The sequence below is a fragment of the Pseudophryne corroboree genome, chromosome 10 (genome assembly GCF_028390025.1).
Source record: "Pseudophryne corroboree isolate aPseCor3 chromosome 10, aPseCor3.hap2, whole genome shotgun sequence".
Lineage (NCBI taxonomy): Eukaryota > Metazoa > Chordata > Amphibia > Anura > Myobatrachidae > Pseudophryne > Pseudophryne corroboree.
This window is the reverse complement of record NC_086453.1, coordinates 175,374,071-175,386,312: the sequence shown is the minus strand read 5'-3', so window position 1 is coordinate 175,386,312 and position 12,242 is coordinate 175,374,071. Positions and strand designations below refer to the sequence as shown.

The window sequence follows — 12,242 nt, the reverse complement described above, 5'->3', positions numbered from 1 at the left end:
AAGTGGCCGTTCCTAAAACGGCAGTGCCAAACCTATTTTGACAACCGTGTGAGCGCCTTATCCACCCTAGGGGATATCTCCCAGCGTAACTTATCCTCTGGCGGGAAAAGGTACGCCATCAGTAACTTTTTAGAAATTACCAGTTTCTTATCAGGGGGAACCCACGCTTTTCACACACTTCATTCATTCATCTGATGGGGGAACAAAACACTGCCTGCTTTTTCTCCCCAAACATAAAAACCCATTTTTAGAGGTTAATGTCAGAAATGTGTAACACATTTTTTATTGCCGGGATCAAGTCACGGATGTTCCTAGTGGATTGTGTATATGTCTCAACCTTGTCGACACTGGAGTCAGACTCCGTGTCGACATCTGTGTCTGCCATCTGAATGAGCGGGCGTTTTTGAGCCCCTGATGGCCTTTGAGACGCCTGGGCAGGCACGGGCTGAGAAGCCGGCTGTCCCACAGCTGTTACGTCATCCACCCTTTTATGTAAGGAGTTGACACTGTCGGTTAATACCTTTTACCTAACCATCCACTCTGGTGTCGGCCCCACAGGGGGCGACATCACATTTATCGGCATCTGCTCCGTCACTATATAAGCCTCCTTCTCAAACATGTCGACACAGCTGTACCGACACACCGCACACACACAGGGAATGCTCTGACTGAGGACAGGACCCACAAAGCCCTTTGGGGAGACAGAGAGAGAGTATGCCAGCACACACCAGAGCGCTATATAATGTGGGGATTAACACTATAACTGAGTGAATTTTCCCCCATAGCTGCTTGTATATACAATATTGCGCCTAAATTTAGTGGCCCCCCTCTCTTTTTAACCCTTTGAGCCTGAAAACTACAGGGGAGAGCCTGGGGAGCTTTCTTCCAGTTGCACTGTGAAGAGAAAATGGCGCCAGTGTGTCTGAGGGAGATAGCTCCGCCCCTTTTCCGCGGCCTATTCTCCCACTTTTTTCTGGATTCTGGCAGGGGTATTTACCACATATATAGCCTCTGGGGCTATATATTGTGGTATTTTTGCCAGCCAAGGTGTTTTTATTGCTGCTCAGGGCGCCCCCCCCAAGCGCCCTGCACCCTCAGTGACCGGAGTGTGAAGTGTGCATGAGGAGCAATGGCGCACAGCTGCAGTGCTGTGCGCTACCTTGGTGAAGACTGATGTCTTCTGCCGCCGATTTTCCGGACCTCTTCTTGCTTCTGGCTCTGTAAGGGGGACGGCGGCGCGGCTCCGGGACCGAACACCAAGGACTGGGCCTGCGGTCGATCCCTCTGGAGCTAATGGTGTCCAGTAGCCTAAGAAGCCCAATCCGGCAGCAAGCAGGCGAGTTCGCTTCTTCTCCCCTTAGTCCCTCGCTGCAGTGAGCCTGTTGCCAGCAGGTCTCACTGAAAATAAAAAACCTAATTCTATACTTTCTTTCTAGAGGCTCAGGAGAGCCCCTAGTGTGCATCCAACCTCGGCCGGGCACAAGATCTAACTGAGGCTTGGAGGAGGGTCATAGTGGGAGGAGCCAGTGCACACCAGGTAGTCATAAATCTTTCTAGAGTGCCCAGCCTCCTTCGGAGCCCGCTATTCCCCATGGTCCTTACGGAGTTCCCAGCATCCACTAGGACGTCAGAGAAATGATATATTTATATCACAGCCGCCCGCCGCTCACTGCTGCACGCTGCACCGCCATTGAAAGCTGGCCACCGCAGACCACAGCTGGCGGTGGTCAGAGGGACATCAACGCCGCAGCGACGAAGGACAGCTTAGTACCGCCGCATCCCCCGCAGACCATGTGCTCATACGCCACCGACAACCACAGTCCCTTCCGCACCTCCGCTGCACATATCAGGTAATGTTCCCCTATGTCCCTGCTGCCACGCTCTCAGTCCCTGCTGTCACGCTCTCAGTCCCTGCTGTCACTCAGTCCCTGCTGTCACTCTCTCAGTCCCTGCTGTCACTCTCTCTCCCTGTCCCTGAATTGTGGGTCATACCGTTTGCTATAATGTGAATTTCGGCTCATACCATGTGCTATAATGTGAATTTCGGCTCATACCATGTGGTAAAATGTGAATTTCAGCTCATACTGTGTAGTAAAATATGAATTTTGGCTCATACTGTGTGCTGTAATGTGAATTTCGGCTCATACTGTGTGCTGTAATGTGAATTTCGGCTCATACTGTGTGCTGTAATGTGAATTTCGGCTCATACTGTGTGCTGTAATGTGAATTTCGGCTCATACAGTGTGCTATAATGTGAATTTCGGCTCGTACCATGTGCTATAATCTGAATTTCGACTCATACCATGTGCTATAATGTGAATTTCGGCTCATACCATGTGCTATAATGTGAATTTCGGCTCATACCGTGTGGTAAAATGTGAATTTCGGCTCATACTGTGTAGTAAAATATGAATTTTGGCTCATACTGTGTGCTGTAATGTGAATTTCGGCTGATACTGTGTGCTGTAATGTGAATTTCGGCTGATACTGTGTGCTGTAATGTGAATTTCGGCTGATACTGTGTGCTGTAATGTGAATTTCGGCTCATACGGTGTGCTGTAATGTGAATTTCGGCTCATACCGTGTGCTGTAGTGTGAATTTTGGCTCATACCGTGTGCTGTAGTGTGAATTTAGGCTCATTCCGTGTGCTGTAATGTGAATTTCGGCTCATACCGTGTGCTGTAGTGTGAATTTTGGCTCATACCGTGTGCTGTAGTGTGAATTTTGGCTCATACCGTGTGCTGTAGTGTGAATTTAGGCTCATTCCGTGTGCTGTAATGTGAGTTTCGGTTCATACCGTGTGGTATCAGGTGAAAGGGGTGCCAGTACAAGATAGTATAAGGGGTCCTACTACACTGAAGGACACGCCCCCATTTGAGTGGCCACACCCCCTTTTCCGGAGGTGCGCGCATAATTGCAACCTTCACTTTTCCATACCCCCACTTCAAAATGTACACTTCGACCACTGTATATATATATATATATATATATATATATATATATATATATACACACATACATATATAAAATCTCAGTGCCTCCCCAGCCAATGACCTCACCGCACGTCACTGCCACAAAGTTCTAGTTACAACCCTGGTGCCTATCTATAATACTGTATAAAACAACAGACTGTGGTATTAAACTATATATGGATGTGGGGCTGGATGCATTTTAACTTGTGTACATTTAATATAATATTTGTCAGGTTTTCTTTTGCTGTTATTTGGCTGCTTCAGGAGGATCAACATACTGTTAACACAGCCTCTAGATAACGTGATCACTCCACTGTCCAAGCAACAGGGGAAGGGGAGGGCCGGGAGGGGGGGTGTAGGCAGACATTTTGCCTAGGGTGCCGAGAAACCTTGCACCGGCCCTGCTCCTTTGAAGCATGAACTTTACAGACCTCCAGCAACAGGTTTGGTCAGAACTGTCAGAATACTGTAGTAAAAGTATCTCTAAAAGGTTGTGTACAGATGACAGATAGAACTTTTATACTGTCTCTGAAAGGGTTGGCACAATTATCAAACTGTGTTACTGACCTCTGTAGAGTATGTTTTCTTTTCATCATCCAGATGTAGTAATTTGGATTCCTGTTGATGTAGTTTAAACTGAAGAGCACAATTCCTCTGGGTGAGTGAAATCTCCTGCTCATGTAACACTTTTATTTCTTGATGAACTTCCTCAAATCTCTGATCTAAAATTTTCCTAGACAAATAATAATAAAATTACAAAAAAAACAGAAGCAAAAGACACACATATAGATTAATTTTAAAAAGGTAATAACAGACTCTTTGTTACATTTATTTAACATCCATTCAGGAAGGCTGGAACCATGAAAAATAGAGGTGCGTGCAGAGCTTTTGCAGTGTAAGAAAATCCCACTTAAAGTCTGGGCTTTTCACTCTTTATATCTACCCTTGTTTTCTAATATTTTTATTTTTTTTGGCCAGCCACAATTGTCATAATTTTAGCACTGTACACTGCCATAATGGATTTGAAAATAAACAATGGAGATGCAATTTAAGTGCAGGCCTTCAGCTTTAATTCAAGGGGTTGAACAAACCTTTAGGAATTGCAACCATTTTCATACACAATCCCCTATTCTCAAGGGCTCAGATGTAATTGGACAAATCAACATAAATCATAAACTGTTAATTTTTAAAACTATGTCAAAAATACTTTGCAGGCAGGAGGCGTGGCTTGGACACAGATCGGAGAAGAAATCTCTCCTAGAAGCTCCTGCCGAGTGTCCCATAAAGTGCATATTCCGCCCTAACTATACTGATTGCCATGCGCTGCAGGGCCTCCCTGCCACCTTACTATTAAAGCTCTCCGGAGCTCATTTAGCGTTAAGTCCTATACGCTCCCCCTATACGCTCTCTGTGGAGGTCCCGCAGACAGGGTTACCTAGCTGGTAGAGGTTCGTCAGGCCATCTTTGTTCAGGCAAAGGGTGTGGAAGCAACTGCACTTCAGTGTGCTCCTGCCACTATAAACAGCTCAATGTGCTTCTGACAATATATACCTCCTACCTCTATGTCTGTGTTTTTACCCAGTTTTGTTCTATTACTGTTGTTCTAAAGCGCAACGGAATATGCTGCGCTATATAAGAAATGGTTAAAAATAAATAAATAATACCTCAGCGCTCCTGACAATATAGATAGCTCTGAGTGCTCCTGACAAAATCTACAGCTCAGCATGATCCTCATTCCTGCTGAGACAGACACCTCCACATGAGGATCTACATAAGTACCTGGATTCATATTCTGTGTTTTTGTGGTCACCACATTTTGGATTTCTTTTTTCTTTTCTCTTCCTACATTTAAAGTATACTAACATTTCTCATGACTTGGAGCTCCATCTACTGGTTGTCTGCAGATATTGTTAGTATCTTCAATTAAAATTTTACATGCGTGTCCTAAGCATTCCTGAAGAGCAGTACGAATTGCAGACAAATCCTGTTCTGTTCTCACAACGCCTCAGTGTCCCAGCATGGGTGCTTCGCTAATGGAATGACAAGCCTATAATCTTCTGTCACCCATATAGCTTGTGAAATAGCAGAACAGATTTATATTTTGTTAAGTTGCCCACGTCGGCTGTATTTACTACATTAATTAAATTAATCTACTACGAGCTACAACCTGGAATTGTGAATTCCATCTATAAAAGAAACCTTTATACGAGCAATTAACCTATTTACTATGTAAGTAAGGTACCCCCCTATATTATAATACCGGAGTCGCCATATGTTTTATCCACAAATAATTTGAAAAATTCAGCGCTACACATTGGAGTTTGTTAATGTTTTGTTTTTCATACATCGACGAGTGATTGAAGCACATTATCTGGGGACTGAGAACTCTCCAACGTGTCCACTAGCTAAGTATCCCTAATTGGAATTACTCCTATCCCACCTCCACCCTCTTGGTAGCGCCAGCTTCCACACATCCCTACTTTTTCACGCTATATATCTGGACCATCAGGGAAAGGTCCTAAAGTGAGGCAGCCACCTTTTCATGAAGCGCCCATAAGGTCTTCAAAATACCACTTACCGTACAACCTCATTATGCCTTCTAAATTATATAAGGTATCTAAGTCTATCTCACAAGTAGCTTTCTTTAAGCCATCTCCTCAGATCTCCAAGCCTAAGGGAGTTGGGGCACTCCCCTCTCGGGAAAATTCTCCTGCTTCTTCCGATACTAGCGCCTTGTGCCCTTCCTTGGTGGGTACTAACCCTGACTCAATAGGCGACAATGATGCGCTGACAGTAGGCACCATGAAAGCTTTGCGGTCACAATTTAAGGTAGAAATTGCAGCAGAACTCTGTGCTACCCTCCAAACTTGCCAAAACAACACTGAAGAACTGGGTGGTCACACTGGTTACTTGGAGACTAAAATGGAGGAAGTTGTTCAGTTCCATAATGATCTAATAACTTCACATGAGGCTTTGGAAATGGAGGAATAAGGTCACTGACTTCGAAGATTGGTCAAGACGGAATAATCTCAAGCTGTGTGGAGTTCCAGTGACTGTTTCTAACAGTAGTCTGCATGATTACGCTGTTGATTTAAGAATCTCCTCCCTTCAGCTGACTCTTCAGATCACCTTATAGATTGAATACATAGACTTCTTAAAGCTAGAAATGCCCCTGGAGATGTTCCTCAAGGTGTATTGAGAGTACACTTTTCCAAATAAAAGAATCGCTATTGAAAGCCACTGGGCAGTCGTTTTAGTCCGCAGATATTTTTGGTTCGCTTCAATTGTTCAGTGTTGGATTTTAGGAAGGCTGATTTTGTAAGGATGGGAAAATGTTTAAGTGATTCTTTGGCAGAGTGGAGGAACTTGGGAGCAGTGCAGGAGAGGTGTGAAACATTAAAAAGTGCATTATTAAAAGGCAACAGACCTTTGTATCAAAAGTGTTAGGAAAAACACAAGGAAAAGGAAGCCAGTGTGGTTTGTGAAAGAAGTACCAAATATTGTGAAAGCAAAAAAGATGGCTTTTAGGAAATATAAGCAGACACAAACTAATGAAGACAAAGAGATGTGTCTTGTTAGACAGAAGGAGACTAAGAAGATATTCAGATGTGCAAAGGCACAAGCTGAGGAGAAAATGGCCCAGTCAGTGGGTAAAGGAGGCAAAACATTTTGTAGGTATATAAGCGAAAGGAGAAAAACATAAGGTGGAATAATAAAACTAAAGACAGAGACAGGGAGTCTTGTTGAGGGAGACAATGTAATAGCAGATCATCCTAATTATTTTTGCTCAGTATTCACTACTGAAAGAGAGGGGAAGAGGCCACAGTTAAGTTGCAGGGATATTCAGGAAAATTAAACATGTAAATTCACAGAGGAGAAGGTCCTAACAGAACTCTCAAAGCTGAAAGTGGACAAATCAATGGGGCCAGATGGGATACATCCAAGGCTACTAAAAGAACTTAGAGAGGTGCTGGTAGCACCATTGACAGAATTGTTCAACCAGTCATTAGCTACAGGAGCAATTCCAGAGGACTGGAAAAAAGTGATCATAAGTAGTAGGGAAATTGATGGAAACACTCCTAAAACAAAGAGTTGTAGATTATCTCAAATCCAGCAATTTACAGGATCCCAAACCGCTTGGATTCACTGGGGGGAGAACATGTCAAACAAATCTTACTGACTTTTTTGACTGTGTGACTAAAGTGATAGATAAAGGTGGAGCCGTGGATATAGCTTATCATTACTTTATTAAGGCTTTTGACACTGTTCCACATCGCAGACTGCTAAATAAACTTGAAATCTTGGGATTGGATACTAGGATTATTGAATGGATAAAATCTTGGTTGCAGGATAGAAAACTGAGAGTTGTGGTAATTGGAGTGCATTCACAGGAGGGAAATGTTACCAGTGAAGTACCCCAGGGATCTGTACTTGGACCAGTGCTTTTTAATATCTTTATTGGAGACATTGCAAATAGTAATAAAGGGAAAGTATGCCTTTTTGCAGATGGCACAAAGGTATACAACGGGGTAGACACACCAGGTGGGGTAAAACAAATGATTGAGAATCTAGGTAGACTAGAGGAATGGTCAAGAGTGTGGCAATTAAAGTTTAATGGCAAAAAATGCAACATCATGCACTTGGGTCTCAAAAATCCAAAGGTTAAATAACGAGATTTATGGTAAGAACTTACCTTTGTTAAATCTCTTTCTGCGAGGTACACTGGGCTCCACAAGGATAGACATTGGAGTGTAGAGTAGGATCTTGATCCGAGGCACCAACAGGGCTCAAAAGCTTTGACTGTTCCCAAGATGCATTGCGCAGCCTCCTCTATAATCCCGCCTCCCTGCACAAGAGCTCATTTTTAGTTAACCAGCCCAATGCAGTAGCAGGAAAAGAGATGACAACAGTTAGTAGCCACATACACCACACTCTCACGACAGGAGAAGTGTCAGCGGCTAATGCCATACCAACCCAAAGAAGCTAAGTGCGTCAGGGTGGGCGCCTTGTGGAGCCCAGTGTACCTCGCAGAAAGAGATTTAACAAAGGTAAGTTCTTACCATAAATCTCGTTTTCTGCTGCGGGGTACACTGGGCTCCACAAGGACAGACATTGGGGATGTCCTAAAGCAGTTCCTTATGGGAGGGAACGCACTGTAGCAGGCACAAGAACCCGGCGTCCAAAGGAAGTATCCTGGGAAGCGGCAGAGTCGAAGGCATAGAACCTTATGAACGTGTTCACTGAGGACCACGTAGCCGCCTTGCACAATTGTTCAAGGGTCGCACCACGGCGGGCCGCCCAAGAAGGTCCAAATGAACCAGTAGAATGGGCCGTAATGGGAGCAGGAGCGGACAGACCAGCCTTCACATAAGCATGTGCAATCACCGTTCTAATCCATCTGGCCAATGTCTGCTTGTGAGCAGGCCAGCCACGTTTGTGAAAACCAAACAGAACAAAGAGAGAATCAGATTTCCTAATAGAAGCAGTTCTCTTCACATAGATACGGAGAGCCCGTACCACATCCAAAGATCGCTCTTTGGGTGACAAGTCAGGAGAGACAAGGGCCGAAACCACAATCTCCTGATTAAGGTGGAACGAAGAAGGTAAATATACGGGACGGGTCCTAAGAACCGCCCGGTCACTGTGAAATATCAGATAAGGGGAAATACAAGACAAGGCATCCATATCTGACACTCTTCCAGCAGAGGCAATAGCTAGCAGAAACACCACCTTAAGGGAAAGCCACTTAAGATCAGCTGAACCAAGAGGTTCAAACGGAGACTCTTGTAACACCTCCAAAACCACCGACAAGTCCCAAGGAGCCACAGGCGGGACATAGGGAGGTTGGATGCGCAACATACCCTGAGTAAAGGTATGAACATCAGGTAAGGTCGCAATTTTTCTCTGAAACCACGCCGACAAGGCAGAAATATGAACCTTGAGGGAGGCCAGACGCAGGCCAAAGTCTAGGCCCTGCTGAAGAAAAGCCAAAAGCTTGGCTGTACTAAACTTGGAAGCGTCATAATTGTTAGATGCGCACCAAACAAAGTAAGAATGCCAGACCCTATGGTAAATCTGAGCAGAAGCCGGTTTCCGGGGCCGCAACATAGTTTGAATGACCGCCTCAGAAAACCCTTTAGCCCTCAAGACGGAAGCTTCAAGAGCCACGCCGTCAAAGACAGCCGGGCCAGGTCCTGGTAGACACAGAGGCCCTGAACGAGGAGGTCTGGGCGTTGTGGAAGTAGAATTGGTTGCTCTGACGAGAGGCCCTGAAGGTCTGAGAACCAGTGCCGTCTGGGCCACGCTGGAGCTATGAGAAGCAGGATTCCTCCTTCCTGCTTGAACTTCCGAATTACCCTGGGCAGGAGTGACACCGGAGGGAACACGTACGGCAGCCGAAACTTCCATGGCACCGCCAGCGAATCCACGAATGCTGCTTGAGGATCCCTTGTCCTTGCTCCGAAGACCGGAACCTTGTGATTGTGTCGAGACGCCATCAGATCCACGTCTGGAAGGCCCCACCTTTCCACTAGGAGTTGAAACACTTCTGGATGGAGGCCCCACTCTCCGGCGTGTATGTCCTGATGACTGAGAAAGTCCGCTTCCCAATTCAGGACTCCCGGAATGAATATTGCCGATATGGCCGGTAGATGGTGTTCCGCCCATTGAAGACTCCGTGAGACTTCCTTCATTGCCAAGCGGCTTCGAGTGCCACCTTGATGATTTATGTAAGCCACTGTGGTGGCGTTGTCCGACTGTACTTGAACAGGACGGTTCTGTATTAAATGTTGGGCCAGGTTCAATGAGTTGAAGACCGCCCGCAATTCCAGAATGTTGATCGGGAGGAGAGACTCCTCCTTGGTCCACCGACCCTGAAGGGAGTGTTGCTCCAACACCACGCCCCAACCCCTTAGGCTGGCATCCGTCGTCAACAGGACACAGTTGGGTATCCAGAAGGGACGACCCCTGCACAATCGTTGGTCCTGGAGCCACCAGTACAGCGACAGACGGACCTCCGGAGTCAATGAGATCATGTGAGACCTGATCCGGTGAGGCAGGCCGTCCCACTTGGCCAGAATCAGCCTCTGGAGAGGGCGAGAATGAAATTGAGCATACTCCACCATGTCGAATGCTGACAACATGAGGCCCAGCACCTGCATTGCCGAATGTATCGACACTTGCGGACGAGAGAGGAAGCAACGAATCCTGTCCTGAAGCTTCCGCTGGTTGTGAGTGTCCAATAGCGCTCCCAGGTGCACCATGCTCTGAGCAGGGACCAGGGAGGATTTTTTCCAGTTGATGAGCCACCCGTGGGCTTGCAGAAACCGGACAGTCAGATCTAGGTGACGTAGGAGAAGTTCTGGGGAATTTGCCAGGATCAACAAAGTCGTCCAGATACAGTAGGATCCTGACCCCATGACGGCGGAGTACCGCCGTAATCACCGCCATAACTTTGGTGAAGACTCGTGGAGCCGTGGTTAAACCAAAAGGTAACGCCCGAAACTGGTAATGGAGGTTGCCAACCGCAAACCTCAGGTATTGCTGATGCGACACTGCTATAGGAATATGCAGGTAAGCATCCTGTATATCCAGGGAGACCATATAATCCCCAGGTTCCAAGGCCAGAACAATAGAGCGAAGGGTTTCCATACGGAACTTGGAGATTCTCACAAACTTGTTCAATGCCTTGAGATTGAGAATGGGCCGGGAGGACCCATTCGGTTTCGGGACTAGAAACAGCCGAGAATAGTACCCCTGGCCCCTCTGAGCAAGAGGCACCTGTACTACCACTCCTGTGTCCAGGAGGGTTTGTACCACCGAATGAAGAGTCTTTGCCTTTGTCTGGTCCGAAGGGACGTCTGTCATGCAAAATCGATGAGGGGTACGGTTTTTGAAGGCTATGGCATAACCTCGAGTGACAACTTCCCGTACCCAGGCATCTGAAGTGGTCTTCAACCAATCCTGGGTATACCCTATGCGGCAGGCTTATCGGTCTTGGAAGCTGGCTGACGGGCAGCCCAGGCTCTTGTGGGCTTTGGCTTACCAGGTTTGGAAGTGCGGGCCTGTTTGTGGTACGCCTGACCTTTTACTTTACCTGAAGGACAAAAGGAAGTACTTTTAGCCTTCGGCACAGAAGGAGCAGTACTTGGCAGATAGGCTGTTTTGGCAGTAGCCAAATTAGCCACCATCTTATTTGAGTCCTCTCCGAACAGGATATTTTCCTTAAAAGGGAGTACCTCCAGGGTTTTTCTAGAATCCAGATCCACAGACCAGGATCTCAGCCACAATATCCGGCGAGCCAGGACTGACGTAGTAGAAGTAGTATGACCAGTGCGGCGTCCCGCCTGTCAGTCCCCTCTCATGTGCGGCGCTGAGTTGTGGGGTCGTGGGCTGTGTGTCTCACACTTACCGCCGGAGGCAGGTCTCTGCCTGCCGCCGGTGACCGCGGCTCTTCCTTCCACAACCTCAGGCCTCGGTCCTCTTTGTCAGTGTCCTCCGTCTCCTTTGGTCTGCGCGCTTCTCCAGCAGCCGCCGGTCTCCTCTGTCCACGGGTCCCGTTCTGCTACTTCCTGGTTCGCGCGTGGACAGTTGGACATTTTCAGACAGATTGAGACTATCACATGCTCCCCTTCCCAGGCCGGAGAAGGGAACACAGCGGTATTCACTACAGACAGAGCGCTCACGTGACGCCGCACTGGTCATACCCCCCAAACATTCAATCAGGACACAGCTTCAGAGGGCACATAGGCACCCACCACACCTATGGTAAAGGTGACCCGCAGGGTACACCTGACATTCACCTGAGCTGGGGTTCATTTTTGTATACCATTAGTAAGGTATACCTTGCAAAGGGTAGTCTGCAGGACACAACTGACAGTGGTGAAGGAACGGTGGGATAAGGAACCATTATATCATTACAAGGAGGTTGCTGACCTGCAAGATATATTCAAATACCACAATAAAGTGAATGACTAGAAACCACCATTAGATTAATCATTGCTGCAAACCCACATTCATACGCAAACAGTTTAACACATCTACATATCTATAGCCATATCCCATCCCGCAACACTCCCTTTCTCCCCTTCTCATTTTCCCCTAATGAGCGCGCTGACCATTCCAAGTTATATATTCCAGTAAAGGAGGTAGGACGCCTCCAGGTAGGCAGCACTCGTTAGCATCCTTTCCTCTTGTGAGCGCAGCCTCCATCCAAATTTATAGACTTTTTAATAGTCAGTGACTGGTTCAATTTCTTTAACTGAGCGGAC

General features: G+C 46.7%; 1 protein-coding gene across 6 annotated transcripts in view; it reads right to left on the bottom strand.

The window, feature by feature from the left end:
• Positions 1-12,242, bottom strand: part of CCDC30 (coiled-coil domain containing 30) — a 687,183-nt gene that overhangs the window by 108,658 nt on the left and 566,283 nt on the right. For all 6 annotated transcript variants that reach the window (XR_010188622.1, XM_063942948.1, XM_063942949.1 and 3 more), the window contains one exon: positions 3,541-3,706. Coding sequence is in view for 5 of the 6 variants with exons in the window: in XM_063942948.1 (XP_063799018.1) it covers positions 3,541-3,706 (166 nt within the window). In the remaining variant the exon portion in view is untranslated. The remainder of the gene's footprint in view (positions 1-3,540; positions 3,707-12,242) is intronic.